Source organism: Carcharodon carcharias, chromosome 13 (assembly GCF_017639515.1).
Source record: "Carcharodon carcharias isolate sCarCar2 chromosome 13, sCarCar2.pri, whole genome shotgun sequence".
Classification (NCBI taxonomy): domain Eukaryota; kingdom Metazoa; phylum Chordata; class Chondrichthyes; order Lamniformes; family Lamnidae; genus Carcharodon; species Carcharodon carcharias.
The window spans coordinates 48,614,395-48,639,499 of NC_054479.1; the positions used below are offsets into that span (position 1 = coordinate 48,614,395).

The 25,105-nt window shown below is 44.3% G+C and overlaps 1 protein-coding gene across 3 annotated transcripts in view; it reads left to right on the forward strand.

Annotated features, from left to right (window-relative positions):
• znrf3 (zinc and ring finger 3) overlaps positions 1-25,105 on the forward strand; it is a 262,915-nt gene that overhangs the window by 109,427 nt on the left and 128,383 nt on the right. For all 3 annotated transcript variants that reach the window (XM_041203148.1, XM_041203149.1, XM_041203150.1), the window contains exon 2: positions 13,618-13,743. In XM_041203148.1, coding sequence (XP_041059082.1) covers positions 13,618-13,743 — 126 coding nt within the window. The remainder of the gene's footprint in view (positions 1-13,617; positions 13,744-25,105) is intronic.

The following is a 25,105-nucleotide window of genomic DNA, read 5'->3' on the forward strand; positions in this document are numbered from 1 at the left end:
ATATTTACCTCATGACATTACAATATTTACACAGGTGACAAAATTATAAACTCAGTATTTTCAGGTGATTTCCTGATCTGTGTGCAACATTGTAGCTCCACAACTTCCGACTCTTTGGCAGGAACCACATTCTCTGAAACTGCAATAACACCAGGTACCTCATTAGGCACAGGCAGTTCAGTGTCGTCCACTCTGACAGAGACATTGGGCACGTCTATCCTTGGTTGAGCAACTTCAACAGGAACCACAAGTTCAACAATGGTTACAGGTGGAACATCATTTTGTTGGGGTATTTCCCTTTTGAAATGATCCATGTGCATACAGGTGATCCAACCCTCCACTTCTACATGGTACGACAATGGTCTGGTTACAGAGCTTATTTTACCAGGTAACCGCTTCGGTCCTCCACCGAAATTCCTTACATACACTGCTTCTCCAACAGTAAATTGTTGCTCTCACCTATGCAAGTCATGAGTTGCTTTTTGGTTCCCTTGACTTTGCTCCACCTTCCCCTCCAAATTGGGAACTATTAGGGTTAGCCTTGGTTGAAGATGGTGCCTCCTCAGTAACTCTGCAGGTGTTGCACCTGTTGTAGTGTGGGAAAAGGGTTGTTCTGTCGTGAAATTGGAAATGATCAAGTTTAGTTTCCAACAATTTACTTGTTAACTTTTTCATTCCCATCTTTTATTGTCTTTTCAGAACCTTCTTCCTTTTAGACTTCTTCTTTCTGTCACAGCGTTTAGTTCCATCCTCCGTTTTGACTTCACTGTCGGTCAGACTTCTCTCAGGTGAAATTCCATCTTGTCTTGGTTCAGTATTTGAGCTACCTGTGATTTCATTATCTATTCACATCATGGAAAGTTATATGGCTTTTGCTTTCAAAGCCTCTTTAGCTTCGTTTAGCTGATTCTTCAGCTCTTCTGTCTCCTTATATCTGTTGGCTTCCTCCTGTAACCTTGACCATTGCTGCGTCTTCTCTGCCAACTGGTTCTTCTGTTTGTTCAGAGTGACATTAAATTCTTCCTGTTTCTCTTCATAATTTTCCAGAGGTACAAACTTTGACCTGAGGGGTCCTTGTAGTGTGTGAATGTCTTTCAACAGCTTTTCCTTTTCTTTGCAAAGCTCACTCCCTTCATTTTGAATTCTCTAATACAGCGGAGTTTCCTTGAGTTTCTTCTGCTGTTCTTCCATGTCATTGTTTAAGACAGTCTTTATTTTCTCAGGTTCCTGAAAGGCTACACACTGCTTTTTCATCCAGTTGCGGTCCTTGGACTCTCCAGGCTCTTTCTGAAGTACCTTGCCTTGTTCCAACTCAGGAACTCTTCCTGCTTCTTTTTGAAAACTCACTGGCCAATCAATGTTAATTTCCCTCAACCAATTTCGACCTAGAAGGTTTGGTCCTCTACCTTCTAATACCATCATGGGTAGATGTACCGATTGGCGTATATAATAAACAGGTACACTGGTAATACCTCTTACTTGGATTTCTTTGCCTGTATACATTTTCAACTTGGCAGAAGTCTGTTTCAAATTTAATTGTTGAGCTTTTTTATTTAAATATCTGGAAGTGTGTTCTCCTTCCACAAGGGAAGGAGCACCAGTGTCTACTTTCATTTTTTAGGGTTTCCCATTCACCTGTAAAGTGACATGATAGGCTCTGTCTTCCCTACTTTCATGTTGAATAAAGAATGTCAGAATTGGTTGTTTCTGGTCCTTCCACACTATATACTTCATTTGACTTTGTTTTTTGCATGGAAACCTGTTTGGACCTTGCTTTGAATTTTTAAAAAATTCATTCAAGGGATGTGGACTTTGCTGGCTAGGCACACCCCTATTACCCTTGAGAAGGTTGTGGGGAGCTGCCTTCTTGAACCGCTGCAATCCATGTGGTGTAGGTATACCCACAATGCTGTTAGGAGAGGAGTTCCAGGATTTTGACCCAGCAACAGTGACTGTTTCAATATGTGCCCTCTTTTATGACAAAGATAGCACTCCACCTCTTTAAATCGCCAATCGCTAGGAGTATGATTGTTTCCATATCAATAACAATTAGGTTTCTAATTTGCTGCTGAGCAGTTTTCTCTAAAATATCAGGTAGCAGAGGCTGTCTCCTGGTTAGTGCCGGAATCCCAACTTTTCACGCCACTTTTGGCTGATCGTTCATGCCCAACTAGTAAAATGGCACCATTTTGTGCACCTTGAATCGCTTGTCAATCCCTTACAGAGCTTTCCATCACAAGCGCTATTTCTAATGCTTTCTTAAAATCAAGGTTCACTTCAACCAACAATCTTCGCTGAATAGCATTATCTTGCACACCACAGACCAAACGAGCATATCATTCAGGGTTTTATCAAAATCACATTATTCCGTTAATTGTTTTAATTTTGCTACGTAGGTAGCAATGCTTTCCCCCCAGGGCTCTATTCCGTGAATTGAACCTGAACCTCTGCATTGTGACTGAGGGCTTGGGATGAAAATGTCCCTAAACGAGATCTACTAATTCACTGAAGGTCTTCGATTCTGGGGCACTAGGGGCTATGTCAAGCTTCAAATTAAACTGTAGGTCTTGCTGCCACAAATACTTAGGAGAATTGCTCTCTTTCACCCCTTGTGATTTTATTGGCTTGAAAATAGAACCCAGGATGTTCAAATGCTTAAACCAGTCATCTGTGGCTGGTTCAAAGGGATCAATTCTGCCAAACTGTGGCATCTCAGACGAGTATATTGTCCTTTCTTTTCAATTGTCTTAGATACAATTGCTGGGTGTGGGACAGTACCGGATCTGATTTATCCATGTTGCCAATTTGTTATAGAGTTGATTGTCCAGGCAACTCTTCTCGGTGGAAACATTAAACTTTATTCACAAGACAGCAGCAGCAGCAGCTATATATGTGCATACAACTCTGTATCTAAAGTGGAACTCCCTCCTAGAGGTTGCCCACGCTACAAAACTGATTGGTTTACACAGATCATGTGATCTTACAACACAGGATTATTCTTAAAGGTACAGCCCTACGTTTATCAAAACTATAACTACTTACAGAACCCCACTTCCTCAGGGAAAATCTTGTTCTCTCTGTCCAACCATCTGAAGCTTCAGGATTGGCCTGCTGAGTCACCTGAGGATACACAAATCATGAAGTCTGGCAGACATCATTATTATTTTGAGTGATTAATGATGATGATAACCTCATAAGATATCTGCGCTGCTCTATATCTGATCTCTTGAGTATGCTTGATTTTAATTGGTCAACCATTAGCGGCTGGGCCTTCAGCTACCTAGGCCCTAAGGTCTGGAATTCCGCCCCATGCTCCTGTCAAACCTTTCTTTCGTCCTTTAAGACATTCCTTAAAGCCTACATCCATGACCAAGATTTTGGCCATCTGATCTTTTTTAGCTTGGTGTCAAATTTTGCTTCCTAGCACTCCTGTGAAGTGCCTTGAGATGCTATATAAATATAAAGTTATTGTTATAAACCCTAATGGTGTTGGTCTTATCAGTGAGGTGATTCTTCAAACATACAGAAGGGCAGCATTTTGTTTCTCCAATCAACTTTATTGATTACATAATTCACATGTATACGTTTACTTAACAAAACACCTTTCCCCATTCAGTAACCAAGGAAAGTGAAGCACTCACAATGATCAAAAAATTCACACAATCAGTTTTTATCATTTTCCATTTTACCAACAACAGAAAAGAAAACAGATTGTGTGAATTTTTTTGATCATTGTGAGTGCTTCACTTTCCTTGGTTCTTAATGGTGGCAGATGTTTTGTTAAGTAAATGTATACGTGTGAAGCATGTAATCAATAAAATTGATTAGAGAAACAAAATGCTGTCCTGTATATTTGGAAAATCCCCTCATGAATAGGTCACAAAGTTCATATGCATATGCTGTGTGAATATAAGCATTGAGATTACATGTCCAATGATGACAACTGTTATTGTTTTATTCAGAAATGTAATTAGTCCTATCTGGATCCCCATTTAGCCACGCGCGGTTAGTGACTAATGTATTGAACAGCACTTGGCTAAGCTGACACTCCAGCACCATACTGAGGGAGTGTCGCATTGTTGGAGGTGCCATCTATCAGATGACATTGTAATGCAAGGTCCCATTTACCCTCATAAAAGATCCAATGGCACTATTCAAAGAAGAGCAGGGATGTTTTTCCGGTGTCAATATTTGTTCCTCGACCAATATTATTAAAGCAGATTATCTGGTCATTTATCTCTTTGCTGTTTGTGAGACTTTGCTGTGTGCTAATTGTCTGCCTTGCTTGCCTACAAAGAAATGATTACAATGAATTGCCTTAGACATCCTGAAGTCATAAAAGAATTATAAAAGTTTACAGTGCAGATGGAAGCCATTAGGTCCATCGTGCCTGCGCCAGCTCTTTGTAAGAAGTGTTCAATTAGTCCCCTGCTCTTTCCCCATAACCCTGAAAATAGCCCTTTTCTATTATATATTACATTTTCTTTCAAAGGAAATGTAGCTATTGTTTAAAAGCAAGCAGTTTGTTTCTGTTGCAGTTTAAAATCCAAATGGCTGTCACTTTAATTATTATAGGCAATTTGAACAGGTAAGCATGGTTTCCAAAATATTGAATGAATATGGCTCTTGACTATGCAGGAATTCCTAGATCCAATCATTGTGCAGTGCTCACTGGCCATGTGACCTCACAATGTGACACCGTGACCAGTGAAAAACTCAAATATAGCAAGCAAATGGACTAACATCTCTAAAGTGCGTAAATGTAGAACAGGTTGTATCTTAAAATGAATGTTCTTCATACAGTCATCAAGTCCTCCAGCTCATAAACTTACATGGAATCATAGAATAGCTATAGCACACAAAGAGGCCATTTGGCCCATTATTTTCATGCTGGCTCCCTGCAAGAGCCAGATACAGGCCTGAGTAGGCCCAAGGTCCTTGGATATCTGCTCAGCTGTAACAGAGAAAACAATCAAATCACATAGTCTCTCTGAAGACTGAGCACTTTGGGTAATGTGTGGAATCCATACCTCGGGATGAGTCCATCCCATCCTCAGGAAGACAGGAGAGGGGGTGGGTTGGTGGGGTAGGTGGAGGACATTTCCCCTTCTGCCAATGAGAATGTGGCAGATTTGGAGTGGATCTTTAACTGAGCAGCGGCTTCTCTGTTTCTCGTGCCTTTGGGACTCACCAGTGGCAACCAGCAGATTGCTTCAGCCTGTGATTTGTTGAGGTTTTACTCAAGCAGCTGTGCATGTTTATTTTCAACTGGAAAAACGTTCATTGTTTTAAACTGTTTTTACCTGAACTGATTTGATGTGCAATTGTGCAATTTGTGGTTTTTAAGAATTTGTCCGTTCAACAGGCATTGGATTCAAGACTCCCAATACCGTGGCCATAAATGCAACATCTTAAAAGAGGCTTAATTTGTGTAATTAAACAAGGTTACACAAGAGGAGGATGTTCCATGCCTCACTTAAATAAAGAAAAAAGACTTTACATTTGTATAGCACCTTTCATGACCTCAGGGTGTTCCAAAGCCCTTGAAGTGTAGAAAATACATAGGATCACACGGGATATATGGCACAGAAATAGGCTATTTGGCCCAACCAGTCCATACCGGCCTTTATGCTCTACTTGAGCCAAATGCGGCTGCCAGTTTGCACACAGCAAGTTTCCACAAGCAGCACTGTACTGTAATAATGACTACATCATCTGTTGTAATGAAATAAAAGCAAAATACTGCAGATGCTGGAAATCTGAAATAAAGACAGAAAATGAAGGGAAAACTCGCTATCTGTGGAGAGAGAAACAGAGTTAACATTTCGAGTCCGCATGACTCTTCAGAGCTAAATGATGTTGATTGAGGGATAAATATTGACCAGGACAATGGGAGAGCTCCCTTACTTGAAATAGTGGCATGGTGGGTATTATCCATCAGGTTGTTCTAACATAGACCAACTAAAGTACACTGGAGCAGTCCACTCAAAATGTTTAGACTTTAAGGCAACTAAAACAAAACTGAATCATTGTCCCAAAACATTTTTGAGGGGGACCATTAGGGCAGGTTTAATAAGTGAGGCTGTTGACCAATGCTGTAATCCAACCAGCTCACACAAACCCCTGCTTTGTGACCAAGGCCAAGCATTATTAGAGGTGGCTGCAGTATTGTTACATTCTGTGGTTAAATAGACAGTATCCCCTTTGTCTGACTTCATAAGCCATATTTAATAACTATCAGAAAATCATTCGTCCTTTCATGTACTGTAGTGCATGTCTGTGTTGTCAACAAATTCCATGAAGTTTACCACAAAGATAAACATAATTACAGCAGCCAAAAAAAGGCAGTGTTCTTTTTTTATTGTGCTCCATCCGGTTTCCATATGGTATTTTTTTTTAGACGCCAAGCAGTGTTGCCGCTGGCGCTCTGGAATAGTGCAGCGGTGGCCTTGTGCAATGGTCACTATTCGCACTATGAAGGAAACACTCAGCCACTCAGTGCGGAGTTTTGTCTTTCTGAATCTGGGTGTTGAGTCTAGAGTGAGCGTGTTTAGCGTGAAGTAGTGAAGGTTACAAGTCTGTCCTTGGTAACACTGCAGCACTAACACTTTGAGTTGCTGAATTAAGAATCCTGTAGAAGTGTAATATTAAAGGTTTCAATGGGTTTCAATGTGATCTTTTCCCCCCCTACTGTACATATTGTTAATTGTGTCTGGTTTCAATACCAGTGCAAGGAAGACATGCAATCACACTGCACCTTTCATGAGCTCAGGATTCCCAAGATACTTTACAGCCATTGAAGTTCCTTTTGAATTGTAGTCACTGTGATAATGTAGAAAATGAGGTAGCCTATTTGCACACAGCAAGATCTCACAAACAGCAATGTATAATAAAAACCATATAATCTATTTTAGTAATGTTGGCTGAAGGGTAAATGTTAGCTTGGACATCGAGGTGAACATCCCTGTTTTTGTTCTAATCTAAATAGTGGCATTGGATCTTTTATATCCATGCTAGAGTGCAGATGGAGTCTTGGTTTACTGTCCAATCTGAAAAATGGCACCTCTGACAGTGTAGCACTCCTTTCTGACTCCACTGGGGTGTCAACCTATGGTTTGTGCTCAAGTCCTTGGAGTGCGGCTTGAGTCCCTGAGCCAGAGGTGAGAGTGCTACCAATTGAGCCAAGGCTAAGTCATTGAGTTATCTGTGTGTGTATGAATAGAATGTGTGTATGGATGTATCATTTATCTGCATCTCTAATTACTTGATATCAATGAGGTTGCTATTTGAATCAATGAGGTTCTGTTTGAGAGGCCATGGGCTGCTTACTCAAGCTGGTTGTAGAATGTGGAGAGAGGTCCTTCACTTCTTCTTTGCTAATAGTATCAGGTGTCCCCGGGACATTAATTCACGGTTAAGCAGTTTGGAATCTGGGGCATCTCTGACAAGAAAGCCCTGCCCTGTCAAATCCTGAGGCCACTGAGTACTGTAGCTTTGCTTTTGGGGGTGAGTACCCAAAACCAACACCGGAGTTTCCCAGTCCCAACAGTGACAGGTGTAATGGCGGAGCAGAGCAGAGGACAATGTGGCGGGAGGTGAAAACTTAGTTTCACGCCACCATGAGATGATGACAGGAACATGCGCCTCTCACCCTTCATGGTGGGTCGCCATTCCCGCCAGAGGCCGGTGTGAAGCCATTCTGCATCCTGCATCCCGTTAATGGGATGCAGATGAAGCCCCAACCGGAATTGCACCTCTCCGTTCAATTATTCACCCCGCCAGCAGGCTATCACGCTGGTCGGGAACATGTCCGGACCAACGTGGCATGGACATGTCAGGACTCACCTGGAAAAAGGCCTGGGGCAGCTTGTGGAGAGTGGGAGATGGAGGCCTCCAGCGACCGGGGACCCTGGAACAACACATGCAGCAGTGGGTGGGTGGGCCATCACCCATGTGGATCTTTGCACAGAAGGAGCTTCCAGGGTGTGGATCATCATGCTGTGGTGCTCAGCTGCATGAGGTAGTGTTGGGCGGTGCTGCTCTGTGCTGGAAGAGAGATTAGTTGGGGAGGAGAGGAACGAAGAAGTGGGTGGGTGTGGAGGACTGGAGTGGGTGGGAGCCAGTGGAAGCTAAGGGTGGTAGGGGAAAGAGAGAAATGTTGCGGAGGTCACAGAATGGATGAGGTAGTTTATGGAGCAGGAGGGTGGGAAGGGCCATGGTGGAGAACAGGTGGGAGGGTTGAGTGTGCAGGTGTGAACGGGCATGGGGGTGAAGAGGGGAATGGGGTTCAAAATGTGGGGTCAGTGGTGTCAACTGATGAGTGCTGGGGAGGGGGCGAGGGGGTGGGCAGGCAAACTGAGGAAATTGTTGATAGGACAGGATGGTGAGGTTAAAGGGGGCAGTTGGAGCCGGTAAGGTAGGAGGGTGAGGGTCCCGCTATGACAGGTGAAGGGATGCTGAGGGTTGTTGGAGGGGACATAGAAGTAAAACTGGATTCTGGGGGTCAGCAGGATGAGGGGGTGGAGGGAGCATGTCTATTGTCATGGAGGTGGGCTCCTCAGGAAGGGACATGGACATTCACCTGTGTGAGACAAAGGGTGATGCGGGAGAGTTATAAGGTGACTGTGGGGAGGTCAAATGTCACACCAGGAGAGTCAATGGTTATTGAGGGGGTGTAGGAAGATATGGATCATGGGGGAGGTTGAAAGGTGTTGGAATCTACCTGAAAAGTCACACACACCATGGCTGCTCGCAACTATCCAGAGCCTCGAGGTGGTGATCTCGAGATGCTGCATGGGAGTTGGGTCAGCAGGGGTAGGCGGAGCGGCAGGTCAGCTCAACTGAACAACTGAAGGGGTAGCCCAGCACGTAGCACTGACCAATGCTAAGGCGTGAAGGGTAAAGGCTCAGTGTATGCAGGAGGCTTTTCCTACACATGGCTTGCAAGGGCCCTGGCAAAGATCTTTACCCCCCTGCACACGCATGATTCCGGGGGACTTAGCCTCAGCCTGGGGTCCCCCTGAAGATGTGGGGAGGTGGGGTGGTGCAAGTGTAGTCTATTTACAAAACTGTGAGAGCATTAACAATTATAGTGCACCTGTGCAACCACACGTGAAATCATAACTTCTTAATCTTTCATTCCCTACCACTAATTCCAGGTGCTCCCCCAACATCCGCAGCAGGAGTGCTGGCCTGTTTACCCTTGGTGGGCATCCTCTGGAGACCTGAGGCCTGGAGGGCCCCAGCTTACCTTGGCTCTGCTGCTGTGGGGCAGCTGCTCCCTCTGCGGTCACAGAGGATGAAGCTGAAGGAGTCACAGGTAATGGGGATTCTGAAGGGCCGGACACCTTCAGGAAGTCCTGAGTGGAGATCTCAGGGGTGTCCAAAAGCCGCTTCTCCCTTTAGGTGTCCGAGGGCCCCTGCCTGACTCCTTGAGGAGAAGGGGCACCTGGAGGGAGGTTGAAGTGCCCCCCTCACGTAGCCTAAGCAAGGTCTCACCCATGGCTGCAGCAATGGATTGCAGGCCTGCACCTCTGACAGAAACTGGGTGTTCTGCTGGACAAGGTTCTAGGACTGGACGAGGCCATCCCACCCGTGGAGACCTCCATGTGCGCACAGGTCAGAACCACTTCATCAAAGAGCAGGCGGACGGACTCCTTCACCTCATGTGCCTCTGTGTTGAGGGCCTCCACCACCTCTGCCTGATGTTCCCCTGCCTCTTGCAGCATCTCCAGCAACTCGTGCAGGGCCCATCCCAGCGGCTCATCATCCGACTCGGATGTTGCAGATGTCTCTTCCCCAGCAGTGCTCCGAGTTTTGGTGAGCTTGGCTGACCCTGCCTCCTCCTACTGCGGACATGTGTCCACGTGGTGACCACTAGATTGTGTGAGCCTCCCTAAACTAGATCTAGTACCCACCGAGGTGTGTGTCTCTGGGCTGTTGGAGGCTGCAGTGACTCTATAAGTGCACTCTCTTCCTCCTCCCCAATGTCCTCGGTCCTCTGTGAGCTGTGAGCAGAGGTACTGCTGGACAGGGCTGCTTCTTCTAGCCTTCCCCTCTTCCTGCTGGCACCTGTGAGAGAGGAGAGAACGAGTGACTGCATGAGTTCCATCCAACATGGAGGAACGCATAACCCTTAGGTTTCTATGTGACTACATCCTTGCTGGATGGAGGCCACTCACCAACCTCTCCATCTGCACCAGCTCGGTCCGCTTTCTCCCCTGCCAGCTCGGCTGCTCACTCCTCGAAGTTGGTCAAGTTCTTCAGGTCAGGAGAGCCCCCGCCCATCTTCCCCCCATCTCTCTCTCTCTCTTTCCTGTTGTGCCGTAACTTTTCCTGCGCAAAGAGAGAAGATGGGGTTGAGAGGAATTGGGTTTCAGGTATCTTTCTCATACTTCCAGTCTTACAAATAACCCACTGGATTGAGTGTCATGTGATTGCTGCACTGCAGGTTGTTCACAAAGATTCTGGGACAGCCCCCTCCAGAACTCCAACATTGAAGGATGAGGCTCACAGAGGCATGTGATTAGCAATGCATGTTGATTCCCTCAACGCCTAAGCCCCTTCCCCACTGTCCCTCCAGATAGTATTTGAGCTCTCTGTGTGGAAGGGTCAGGGACCCAATGTGGTCTGTCCGCCTGCAGACTAGAAGGACTGCAGTAGGGTTATGAGACATCATCTTATCTTGTTAAGTAGCTCTTTTATGCATGGACCACACGGACAGTGCCCTTGCCACTGAGGCCCATGTCCCCGTGAGGTGACTGTGAGCAGCTGGGGGCGCAGATGAGGTCATCCACTTGTTTCAGGGCAGTCCTCCAGTGGAGGCCGTGGGCACTGGCGGCTTCTTCCCACGCAGGGTTGGTCACACGGCTTAGCCTCTTCATTCCAACCTTGGCATGCAGGCACCCTCCTGGCCTCCACTGCATTGAGCAGCACATCGAGGGAAGCACCACTGAATCTGAGGGCCAGAGGTTGCAGGGATCACCGGGCCATCTCCTCCTTCCACGGTGGGTTCACGACAAAGAAGTTGATGTCTGGGGCTTCGCTACGGGGTTTAGGCCTGGAATGGAAAACGAATGAGAAAGCTCCCCTGTGAGATCAGTTGATAAACATAGAAACTAGGAGCAGGAGTAGGCCATTCGGCCCTTCGAGCTTGCTCTGCCATTCATTATGATCATAGCTGATCATCCAACTCAATAGCCTGCTCTTGCTTTCTCCCCGTACCCTTTGATCCCTTTCGCCCCAAGAGCTATATCTAACTCCTTCATGAAACATGCAATGTTTTGGTCTCAACTGCTTTCTGGTAACGAATTCCACAGGCTCACCACTCTCTGGGTGAAGAAATTTCTCCTCATATCAGTCCTAAATGGTCTACCTCGTGTCCTCAGACTGTGATCTCTGCATAAAGTGTGGATCCAAATCATACTGACCATGTTCAGGTTGTAATTGGCATCACGGCTCCGGTGGAGGTTGGGGGGTTGGGGATCGGGGCAGAAGCAACTTGGATCTTAACTCAGGACTGTTACCCTAGTGACCCCGTTGGAAATTGCTCATATGTAAAGATTAGTGGTGAAGACAGGGCCGTGCTCAGGCGGTAATGCTGCTCATTGTTAAACACTCACTGTCTGGGCTTGCAAATGAAGAATGGCCAGTTAAAGACTTACAATTATGGAACTGTACCTCAGCGATAAAGTGGTGCTTTCAGGAAAAGGGTGATGATTGGAGAGGAGGAAAGATTGTTTTATATAGTCTGGAGATCTCGCATCTATTTTTAAGAAACCATCATTGGACTTTAAAAAGTGAGATGTCTTCACAGTGACCTCAGAAACATTATACAGTTGTCCAACTGGTTGGAATTTTTGCGCTATTCATTTAACCTTGGACAGATTGTCCATCTCACTTTGTAATTCTGTGTTTGCTGTCATCAAAAACAGCCAGTTCTCCCTGACAGCAAGAACATGGCCCCCATAATCAACCTTGAGAGGTGTGGGGGAGGGAAGGAATAATGTGCCCTGGGATGTTATTCATTAATCAGTATGTGATTTTTGGGAGGGAGGATGGGTGGGGAAGTCTTTTCCTGCACATCTGCTGACCCATTCATCAAATGACCTTTGCCATTTGACCTTGGACAGTCTCTGCTGCTGCACTGATGAACTTGGTTACTTCTGACTTGATCCAAACTAAAATTTCTCACCATCCGACCAAATAGTTTCAGGGATTTTAAATCCCATCAAGCAGCTACTATGATAGGAATTTTGTTGTAGATTATATTTATTTCTTCCTGTCCTCCCTGTACCCCCTCCTCCAGCCCCCTACATTTTAGCCATGTTTTTCTAGTGCATCCTGTTTTCAAAGCCTTTTATCTGTCTGCAGTTCTCAATTATGGGGTGATGAATAACTTGATCTTTCCATGATTTTTGATATGAAAGCAAGTTAATATATGGGCTAACTGGAGGTGTGAATGGAGAGTAAATGAGGTAGACAACATTCCAATTCTCTCTCTGAAGAGGCACTGCTTACGGGTGCTGTACCCCTTTGGAATAGTAGCTGCTCTGATTTCACTGCACTGTGATAATATTATATGGGTGGGTCTGCAGTAAGCAAAGTGTATTCGTGCTACCAACCATAAAAATGACCCTACCTTTGCCACCACCACCAACTGCAGTGAACTGGCATTACAAAATGGTCAGCCATGGAAATCGGATTGGAGTCATAACTATTGACTTCCTCTAATCTGTTCAAGGAGTGATGCCTACTGAGACAAATGACATTTTGAAGGGTAGGGAGAGGGATGTGTTGCATTGAAATTTACTGGTGTTAAATGAAGGATATGTATAAGAACATAAGAACAGAACAAATAAGAGCAGGCATAGACATTATGAGCCCTCGAGCCTGCTCTGCCATTCAATAAGACCATTGTTGATCTGACCTTGGCCTCTAGTCTATTTTCCCAAAACAAAAACAGAATTACCTGGAAAAACTCAGCAGGTCTGGCAGCATCAGCGGAGAAGAGCAAAGTTGACGTTTCGAGTCCTCAAGACCCTTCAACAGAACGTTATAACAGGCGTTCTGTTGAAGGGTCATGAGGACTCGAAACGTCAGCTTTGCTCTTCTCCGCCGATGCTGCCAGACCTGCTGAGTTTTTCCAGGTAATTCTGTTTTTGCTTTGGATTTCCAGCATCCGCAGTTTTTGTTTTTAAGTCTATTTTCCCGCCTGCTCTGCAAAACCTTTGACTCCCCTATAGTTCAAAAATCTGTCCATCTCAACCTTGAGTATATTCAGTTGCTCAGCCTTCACTGCTCTCTGGGATAGAGAATTCCAGAGATTTACAACTCTGACGGGAGAAATTCCTCCTGTCTTAAATGGGCAACCCTTTCTAAATTATAACAATATCACATAACATCTGTATTATGTAATAGGATGAGCACAGAATTCCGGTTTTTATAGGAACTGGGAGCCTTGCGTTCAGAATGCTGTGGAATCTGGTTAAGTTGCTTAATACTGTTGTTTAGTCTGCTTATAATGCTTAAATAAAGTTACAAAACTTACTCAGAGAAATAATGAAGTGAATATAATCTTGTAACAATTAATCGCTTGTTGATTTTTGACTCTTCCAGATGCACCCGTTGGGACTATGCAACAACAATGATGAGGAGGACCTATACGAGTACGGATGGGTGGGAGTGGTGAAGCTGGAGCAACCAGAACTGGACCCCAAACCATGTCTCACTGTCCTGGGCAAGGTAAGGCAGGAAACACTGGGTGAAGCCTGAGTCTTCAGGCCAGACCTACATATACTTCCTGTGCTGAAATTCCCATGGATCATGAAACTAAACAAAAATGGATTAACAGCAGCTATTACTTTAGCTTAAAATTTAGCCCAGTGGCTTATTAACTTTGGATGCTGTTTATAGCTTCACCGGGATCCTAGGGTTGCCAACCTTCCAGGACTCGTCTGGAGTCTCCAGGAATTGAAGATTGATAATAAATAATGCAGTTTTTAATGTCTTTTTCGGTTATAAAAAAAATTGGAGCTGGGATTAAAGGCTGCTTGATCCAGTTAAAGGTTGGAGATCATGAGATGAAACCTCCAGGATTGAAACCTGAAACTGGGATGTGCATCTCAGAATATTGATCTGTTAGAAGGGTAAGATGTCCTTTGTGTCACTTTAATTACTTTTTTTGCAAAATCTTCAAAAAAAAGGTGTGACATGTGCCTGATAAATCCTAGTCGTAAAGATTTCTGCCACCAACAGTATATCTAAGGATGGACCTCAGTGCAGGGCCCTGGGACATCTATATATTCAACTTCTCTCCTGTTTTGTTCTGTCCTTCAATTTTTGTCCATCCCACTTTTTCTGCACAGCCCTTCCTCCGGAGAAACCCTGGCAGTGCAATTCACAAGGACTGGGTAATCTCAGGATTGTGATGAACCTGGCTGCTGATGTATGTGATGTACGTTGGCCAAGCTGTGGGCTGGGCCTGCTGGTAAGAGAGTGCCCCCCACATAGAGTGAAGCTCTGTTAACAAGGCCATCTTACATTTTTGCCAGGCAAACTTCCTAAAGTTCTACATTTTACTTCACAACCTTTTGTTATTCCCAGCTCCCTGGTTAAAACCTGGAAAGTCTGCCTGAGGAACCCATGTGCCACTAAGTTTATAAACGTTTCATCCAATAGGATTGCTGTTCTGTGAATAGAAAATGTCTTTTAAGAATATTGAATATTATTGCTTAAAGATTGCTTGTTGCTTATGAAGTAAAATAAAATTGCTGTGAAAAACTGTATTTGTGTAATGTAGAAATTTAATCTTCGTGTTTCTAACCTGAATAAATGCTGAGTGCCTAAAGGGCCAGTCAGGAGGAATTTGTATGCAAATCATGTAGAGAGTGGGAGAATCGGTCTGAATTAAAACCATGTTGATTGTCCATTGCACAGAGCTTGGTAACATTCAGATTCAATTAAAGTGCAGCCCCAATTCAGCTGTACTCTGTAAACTGACAGACTTCAAAGAATCTTAATCCCTGCATTTCAATTTGTTTGAACTTCGACAAAATAAATTCAAGGAGACAGTATTCGTTCTGTCTTCTGTTTGTGAATTCGCCTTGCAGTAAACGTACACAGACAGGTTCCCCCGAAATACTCCCAGTGTTCACCTTCAAAGCGCCAAGATGCAGCCAAATCCATATATTGTATGCGCCACACTGATGTGCAAATCCCAAATGCACTCTACCCTTGTCAATGCCTTGACCAGCAAGTATGTGAGTGTTATAAGGGCCAGGATTTTACGGCCCCTCCTGCCTGGCAGGATATTACAGTCCCGCCGAACTGAATGGAGATTTAAATGACTCGCCGCATCCGCCGGGGGGAGACACACTGCGGAGTGGCTGTAAAACCCTGGCCAAGAATTGTCATGTTCCTCAGAACTCCCCATAAAATATCATGAGTTGTAATGTGAAAATACCTCAGTCCTGATCGGTAGCAAGTGACTTCAGCTGGAGGTGCGTGTGTTGACAGCTAAAGGGCCCAAGGTTGAGGTCCACTACGATGGCACCTGTAGTCAGGTTGTCAGCTGACACTTGCCGTGCTTGCTTGGGTGAGGCGTTGGACGGTGGCCTCCACCTGCAGAACCGTTCTCTAACTGAAAGTCAACATTGCCAGGAAGGGAGAGGAAATATTGTCAGGGAAGAGAGAGAAAGAGCTTGCATTTATATAGCATCTATCACAACCTCAGGGCGCCACAAAGTGTTTCACAGCCAATGAGGTACTTCTGAATCTGGTCATTGTTGTGACATTGGAAACATGGCTGCCAATTCGAACACAGCAAGCTGATAATGACCAGAAAATCTTTTTAATGATGTGGGTTGAGTGATAAATATTGGCTAGGACACCAGGGAGAACTCACTGGAGCAATAGAACATAAGAAATAGGAGTAATAGTAGACCATACAGCTGCCTCGAGCCTGCTTCACCATTTAATACCATCTTGCTGATCTTGGGCTTTTCCGCCCACTCCCCATACCCCTTAATTCCCCGAGAAACCAAAAATCTGCCTAATCCAGCCTTAAATGTGTTCAGCAATAGAGCATCCGGAACCTTCTAGGGAGGAGAATTTGAAAAATTCACAAACCTTTGAGTGAAATAATTTCTCCTCATCTCTGTCCTAAATAATCAGCCTCTTACCCTGAGACTGTGCACCGCCTGCTCTTCTTTGAGGGAGTGAATGTTTGTGGTTGGGGTGCCAATCAAGCGGTCTGCTTTGTCCTGGATGGTGTCAAACATCTTGAGTGTTGTCGGAGCTGCATTCATCCATGACTGGGGGCGCTTGATGGATGAAAGCATAGTAGTGATGCTGAGTAGACACACTGAGACCAATTGTAGTAGTGTGACTTCTATTCCAATTCAGAGCCGCTGACTATGGCAAGGACTGGGACCAAACATCTATCCAGCCATGCATGGATCAGAAGTACAGCGGTGCATTGGACTGTGACAAAACTTTTGAGCTTCCAATTCTTTAGGCCTCAGAAGTACATTATACAGTGCATTTACAAAATAAGCCATGGTTCGGGGGGGGGTGGGAGTAGAGTTGTAGGGATGATGGAGTGAGCTTAGCGAGCTTTCCTCTTTTCTGATGTACATTTAACTCATTTACTATTTATTTGTGACCCGCACTGCAGCCAATCTTTTACTGATTGTAGTAAAATGTGCGCATTTTAGAGTTTGAACTGCCTTCTGTCTCTTGCAGTGGAAAGGCCTCATCAACACTTTGCACCTCCCACAATGGCATGGCCAGGATTGGACAGTGGGGATTGTAGGCTCTGTGATCAAGAGATTGTAGACCCAATCCTGCACCCAAATACCCCATGGCACAAAGCTGGTGCTCCAGTCTGCCACCTACACCAAAAAGAGATCCAAGATTTGGCATTTAGGACTGACTTTTCCCATGGACTTTGGGACATAGAAATATATGGGGACATAGGACTTAGAAGCAGGAGTAGGCCATTCGGCCCCTCAAGTCTGCTCCGCCATTTGGTAAGATCATGGCTGATCTGATTGTGGCCTCAACTGCACTTTCCTGTTTGCCCCCAGAACCCTTGACTCCCTTATCTATCAAAAATTTATCTTGAATAGATTCAATGACCCAGCCTCCACTGCTTTCTGGAGAAGAGAATTCCACAGACGAATGACCCTCTGACAGAAAAAAGTTTCACCTCATTTCTGCCTTAAAAGGGAGACCTCTTATTCTTAAACTATATCCCCTAGTTTTAGACTCCCCCACAAGGGGAAACAACCCCACCCCCCACCCGATATTCACCATGTCAAGACCCCTGAGAATCTTATATATTTCAGTAAGATCACTTCTCATTCTTCCAAACTCCAATGGTAATAGGCCCAAATTTTTCAACCTTTCTTCATGAGATAAGCCCTTTATCCCAGTAATGAGTCGAGTGAACCTTCTCTGATCTGCTTCTAACGCAGTTGTATCCTTTTTCAAAAAAGGAGACCAAAACTGTACACAGTATTCCAGATGTGGTCTCACCAAGGCTCTGATTTCGAGACCAAATGGGGGTCCCAAGCCCGCACCAGCTAGCAGGAGGACCCGCTCGTCAAGTTAACTGGAGGCAACCTCCTAACTGGCCGCCTTAGGACCTGTTGTCCAACTAAGGACAGCGGGTGGGCTCTATATGCTACCTGCCCAATCAGAGGGCTAGCACTTTGAAGCCTCAGCGGGTGGGCACTGCTGAGGCAGGTCAAGGACGTTCAATGTCTTGAACAGGTAAATTTCAAATAAAAAAAGTTCAAGCTGACTGAGGGCTGAAGTTTCTCCAGGAGGATTATTGGAATGGCGAGGTGCTGGCATTCCTGCCTGCAGCCCCTTCTGTGGGTCAGGGAACCTCTGGTTCCTACAGTACACCAGACTGTTACTGGGAGGCTGTCTCCATGAATCACTCAGCTGCATTTTTTCCTTTGGTTGAATAGCCTACAAAAACAGGACAACATATGGAAAATGGCTAAGTAGGCATAGAATGGGATGGCCGTTGCTCCTTGCAACACTATATCCTAATGTGAGTCAGAATCCATGCACACAGGAGAAGAGCAAATGGGAGGTAGTGGGTGCGGGAAAAATAGCTAGACTATTGTTAGGCCACAGTGAAAGTTGTAGAAGTGGGGAGAGATAGTTTTTTAAGCAAATCCTTCAGCAATGTGCAATGGAACATGTACAATAGCAGGCAGACTGAAACAGATGAACCACAAATCTCTTCAGCCCTAACTGAGGAAAGAAATTAAGTTTTCAGGGCTCTTCATCCCTTCCTAATGTATCGGCTTATATGGACAACAAGAACAGGAAGATCGGTGTGAAACATATTATCGAGGCAAATTTGAGGGCCTTGTAAATCCCTGTTACAAAACCTATCCTTCATCATACAGTAATCTGAAGGTAATTACCATTTGCTCAATCTGCACAATATAGTAAAGTCTCTTCCAACATCTGCTGTTGAGTCTCAAGCAGAGCCCCTCATATCATTACAGTACCAAGTTGCCAATCATTACTTAGCTTTTGCTTGGTGCAAAGTATATACATATATATGGATATATCATAGATATTTATATATATTGTAGATATATGTTTTTAAAAATCATAATCTAACTGGATCTATCTTTTTTAAGTTCATAAACCCATCTCTGATTTCATTGGCCTCATTCTCCAGGGGTTGCAAAAAGCATTTGAGGTTTGAGCTGTTTCTGGGAAGCGGGCTGAGAACTTGTATCAAAGTCACATTTCATTACCAGTGTCGGAGCCATGTAATTTGTGGTCGGCCAGTGCAGCCTTTGGAGAACTGTGCCCATTTACCTCCCATAAAGCTTTCTCACCCATCTTTGGCTTCCGGGTTCGGTCTACGGTGGTGGGGGATTTAATGTGGACTACAAGAGCGGGAAACATGGTGAATGGAGTGACTTAGTTAAGCGGGAGCTGAAATTTCGCTTTCCTGATAGCGGGTACAAATGTAGCAATGACGCAGTGGCACACCAGGCCTCACTCCGTCCCATGACAAGTTCCTCCTTGTAATATAGTTACATGAATACTCATTATATTAAAACTTTTTAAATTATGTCCCACTTTCATGATAAAGTCAGCGGTGTACAAGACATTCGTGGCACCCGGTTCATGTTCATTCTAAAGGTGGCATGCAGGTTGGTTTTGTGCATTTGTGCCTGAGGTCAGTGATTTTCCTTGTTGAACTCTGAGGCATAAGGGAGGAGAGCAGGAAAATGGCAGCTTGCACGGAGGCTTGGGGTCTGCAAGGGCCATTCAGTGTTGGGGGTGGGGTGTCGGGTGGAATGAGGTCATGGGCATGAAGGAGTGGAAGAGAGATCTAAGGGAGGACAGAGGGTGGAGTCTAAGAGGATGGAGGAGTGCACTAGGGAAGATCCTGATGTCGTGGGTATGGTGGAAACAGTCAGTCAAGGTAAGAAAATTAGGAGCCTAAAGGGTGATGTTAGTACTGTCTACATGTGGGTCAATCTCGGGGTGTTGGCTAGAGCCCTCAGGGCTTTGAATTCACCTTCAACATGTCAATTATCCCCACTGAGAGTGACCTCGAACAGTCTCCATTACAGTGCTTAGAAGGGAGGGCCAGCTGAGCCTGCAAGCTCAGCCACATCCCATAGAGTGCCAAGTACAACACTGGACACTAACATGAACAGTCAATAGTGAGTGAGTGCAGAAATACAACATTATTTCTTCCACAATAAGGAAAATGTCCCTAACTGCCCTGGAACCATCAATGCATGCCAACCATGAGGTGTGCCAGTACATTGAGCTCTCTGACTAAGCTAGTCTCAACCAATAATGATGATGCATACACGAATAAAGTGAAACCAATATAATATGAAATATTTACAAATGAAATTTAAATTTTGAAAAATTGTGCCATCTTTTGCTCTCAATGAGTTATATGCTAACAGCAATGGAGTTGGGCAGGAAAGTTGTGGCCGTGATGCAGAGCCTCCCTGTTTGTCTGGGTGGCTCATTTTATAGTCCACCTGTGCTTGTGGCATTGTCAGCTGATGGCAGGTTTCGCCACTGAAATGCTTCCCCTTGCTGTGTCTCCCATGCATGCTGCTGGCACTTTAATTTTTAATTGTAATCACATGTCAACCAGAAAAAAGCAAGAGAATGGAAGTGGCGCCCACTTCCTGCTCCAACATCGGGAATAGTGCATTAAAATCCTACCCTACTAGTGTGTTGGGTTCCCAGCTCAGCCTTTAGAATAGGTGTTTTTGTATTCCTCAGTTACCAGGTGTGTTCCTATCCTGCCAGTCGACCAAGCCTAACTGTGCCATGGTCCATGACAGTTCCTTGAGACAATATTACTGCCTTTCCCTAATGGACATTCTTGAAACCCAATCCTGGCCCAGTCCATATTAAGCCTTTGTTTAAGCAAATGCCCCAAATCACACAAACTTGGGCTAATATTTTTTTTCTGGTCTTCACTAGTGTAAGTGGCACTGGGCCCAATGATAGAACTTGAACTGAGATTAACCCATACGTGTTAGGGATCAAACTTGGGCTAATCATGAATTTTTATATTTCCATGCCTGTATGCCTTCTGACCCACTGGGGGAGCTTGGAGTCATCACTTGTTTTAGAGCCACATATGAGTTGCCTTGACATCTTTCATTCATCATATGTCTTATTTGCTCTTTGGAAAGTATTTATGGTGGCAGATGTTAGCTGATTGAGAATGGGGGCGTTTTTCAACACTTGAGGGGTCCATATGCACTGTGAAGGATTAATATGGCCTAATGATGCATACTAAAAGGTTTTTATTTGCAAACTGTGCCCAGATACCATGCAGGAATAGACTGATGCAAAGAATGTTAGGTTCAATATGTAAAAGAGTGTGGTGCCTTTATTACGAACTGTTTTTTCCTCAAATTGGTATTGTGCTTGTCTGTCATCAGATGCAGTAATGGAAAGGCGATGAGTAGATATTTATTTCATTACTGATATTCAAGCACACCAAACACCTGCCTCTTGTGTATATTTGCAGTTCAACGGATTTAAATTATTACTTTGTCTTTCACTGGGATACAATGGATGGCTGTGAAACTCTGAATCTCAAGCCACTTTAATTGAATAAGTTACCAGTTGTGGCTGGACCAGAGCTTGCCATGTACTTGAAGAATCAGGCTGGCAAGATGCCCTCGTGTACCGATAACCTCAGATGTGTTGAGCTCTCAGTGCCTTCTAGATGGAGAAAAAAGTCAAGTTTCATTCCCTAAGTCACTCCACTGTCATTGGAGAAATGTATTTAATAGAAAGGGGTGAGGGAAGTTGCTTCTAGTTCCCACAGACCACCTGGCCATTGTCTAAAGCTGCCTCATTTGCTATTGAAGCTGAGATAAAAGCTGTACTCAGCAGGTCTGTGGAGAGAGAAACAGATTAGACTGGCCACTGACTAATTTTGACTTTTCAATGATGGTGTAATACAGGCAAAATCAAAGCCATCTGTAATACGCTTCTCCTGGTTTCTCTGATGGAAATGAAAATTGGGGGTGATAAATGGAGAGATGTGTGTTAATGGGTGACTGAATAAGTGCCGCTTGTTTTACAATATCATCCAAGTTGGAATGACCTCCAACTTTATCATACTGGTGGTGAAAAAGAAAAACCTCTTTTTTTAATCACTGTATCATGTCATTGAGAAGGGCACTGACTGCTGTTGTGTAGGCAGAGTTGAACATGAGACAAAATGTGACGTGGCATTGATTGAGGGAGGAAGGTTAGCCAGGGTGCCTGGAGAACTCCATGTTTTGCCAGGATATCTTTAATCTGAATTACCAGAACGGGAGGAGACCATAGGGGCAAGTATTTATCCTGAGATATTAAACATATGTGGGATGAAACAGGGAGATTTAGGTAAGCTGAGTGAGTGGGTAAATACATGACAGATCAGTACAATGAGAAAAGTGTGAAGTTATCCACTTCGGTACGCCAATTGGTACACAAATCATTGAAAGCAAGCATGCAGGTACAGCAAGCAGTTAGGAAGGCAGATAGTACATTGGCCTTCATTGCAAGAGGATTTGAGTACAGGAGCAAGATGTCTTACTGCAGCTGTACAGGGCCTTGGCGCGACCACACCTGGCGTATTGTGTGCAGTTTTGGTCTCCTTACCTGAGAAAGGATATACTTGCCATGGAGGGGGTGGAGTGAAGGTTCACCAGACTGATTCCTGGGATGGCAGGATTGTTGTATGGGGAGAGATTGGGTCGATTAGGCCTGTATTCACTGGAGTTTAGAAGAATGAGAAGGGATCTGATTGAAATGAATAAAATTCCGACAGGGCAGGACAGACTGGATACAGGGATGATGTTTCCTCTGCCTGGGGGTCTGGAACAAGGGGTCACAGTCTCAGGATAGGGGGTAGGCCATTTAGAACTGAGACGAGGAGAAATTTCAACACTCAGAGGTGGTGAACATGTGGAGTTCTCTACCACAGAAAGCTATGGAGGCCAAGTCACTGAATATATTTAAGAAGGAAATAGATTTCTAGACTCTAAAGGCGTCCACGGGTATGGGGAGAGAGCAGGAGTGTGGCGTTGAGATAGAGGATCAGCCATGATCATATCAAAGGGCTGAATGACCTACTCCTGCTCCTATTTTCTATGTTTCTATGAGATTTTCATTAAACCATGACAAGACAGCTGCTTATCATTACATTTACTGTGGCAGTATTGGCACATCATTTCAATCAGCTGGAAGCTTTATATATCTAGAAAGCACACCAATATGATTTGAGTTTGCAAGCCAGACTTTGATGATGAATTCTAATTAGGAGAAGCAATTTTTTGTCTCTTGAATCTGCTCAAAAAAAAATTGCCATTTTACTAGGATTTTCTATGCAAAATCACAATACAAGGGCCACAACTGCACCAAGTATAGAAAGCTGCAGACATTACTGCTGCAGGTAATGGTGTTCAAAATAAATGAAGTTGAGGCACTGATCAGACATGACCTAGCAGAGGAGGCTTGAGGGGGCTGAATATCCACATTGTCCTATACTCCTAGGCTGTTGCACCTCACACAGCCACTTAAACAGACATATTAGAAACCTCTAGATTGTACTTTTTGGTCAAGTGTGTGATTCAAGAGTTGTTCTTGGTATCAAAGTGAGAAAGACACCTAAAATGCTGATCAGCAGCTCCTTGGATTTCAGTCATGCCTCCCCTCTTGTTAACAAATACCCTTGTGTGAGGAGCTTTGTCAATTTGGAGACAAGTGGAACAAGACCAAATGTCTGGTAAAATATTGAACTTGGTAGTTGCTGGTCATGGAGAAAAGCTTGGAGAAATTATACTGACAAGTTTCCCAGAATGGAATGCAGACAGCAGTGAATCTGGTTCAGGAAGCTGCGGTTAGCTCTGTGGATTAGTTGCTATAAATAACGCACAAAGCTCTAGGTGTATAGGTGCTTAAGAGAAATGCACTGCACTGAATGTCCAAAGCCTCACATCCTCTGGACCCAGGCATAGTCAGATACGAGGAAGGGTTGGATAATTCAACTTACATCATCTCCAATTGACATGGAAGATACAAAATTACAATTCACAGCATCATGTTGGGCAAACTTTTTATTTTAAGATATTGTTAATGTACTGGTAAAATTTCCAAGGTTGCCTCATCTCTCCAGTGGATATCTTCAAAATGTTGCAAATGGCTGTGTAATCTGTTTCTCCAAGGTTTCAGCTGATCTTTTGAAGTTATTGCAGAAGTTCGGGGAAAGCTGGATAGATTCAGCTGTGGATGAGCATTCTTCCCCTTTGCCTCATTCTAGACCAGTCTCCAGTTTCTTGGTCCCTTATCTATATTGGTGGACCAGCGTTCTAGAGAGGGCCGAGGATATAAGAACCTTGAAGTGACTTTATATGTGTACTTCCTCATTAGCTTGTCAGCTTCATTTACACAATGGTAGGAGGTGCATTTCCATTGTGAGACCAGCATTGTGTGGCGTTTGATAGAACTTGCCAATATCAGTCATCATAATGGTGTTGTGGTTTCACAGATTGTTAAAGCAGCAAGGAGGCTATTCAGCCCATCAAACCCATGTCTTAACAAAACTCAGCATGGCACAATTTCTCTTAATCTCTCCCTTTATTCTTTTAGCGATGACCTTAAATTCACACTATCTAGCGATTGATTTACCAAGTTGTGAAACAGGTTTTTTTTCTAATTTACCTCATCAAAACCTAATATAATTTTGATTGCCTCCATCTAGATCAGATCGTCTTCGTTTTACTGAAAAAAGCTTGAGTTTATTTAAGTCTCCCTTCATGACTAATGCCTCTCATTTCTAACATCATTTTAAAGAGACATGCCTGCACTCCCCATGGCCTTGGCATCTTCTGCAAGCATTCCCTCTCTCATCTTCTCAACCCCTCTTAAATTCTCCCCTCCTTTAAGCCATTTCCAAAACCTCACCTCTTCGATAAAGGTTTCTGTTGAAGGGTCATGAGGACTCGAAACGTCAACTGTGCTCTTCTCCGCCGATGCTGCCAGACCTGCTGAGTTTTTCCAGGTATTTCTGTTTCTGTTTTTGTTTTGGTCACCTATCCTGATATCTCCTTATGTGGTGTCAAATTATGTTTCATGATGCTGCTGCGAGAAACCTTGGGACGTTTTACTACGCTAAAGGTCCTATACAAATGCAAGTTGTTGTTGTATGCTGCCCAGAACTCAACACAATATTCAAACTAGGCTTTGTAAATGGAGAATTTACATAAACTGTAAACCATTGAAATGTTGGGCCCATCAATACTCAACGGCATGGTCCATTCCTGTGGTGCATTTCCAGTTGCTGATGAATTGTTTTAACTGGGCCATTTTCCCAGTCATTGCATTGCTGCTGGTGGTGCCTTTAGATGCTACCAAACTGCAGCCAGTAGCTAGCGGTTATACCCTTTGTTAACAGCTGCACTCTGTGTCGAGGCAGATGTTGCTGGTGTAATTTGTAGCCCATGGAGACTGAGGGTCTCAGGATGTGGGGTGGGACTGACAATGGGGGGTCTTCCCCTGGTTTTCCCACATCAATTTATATTGT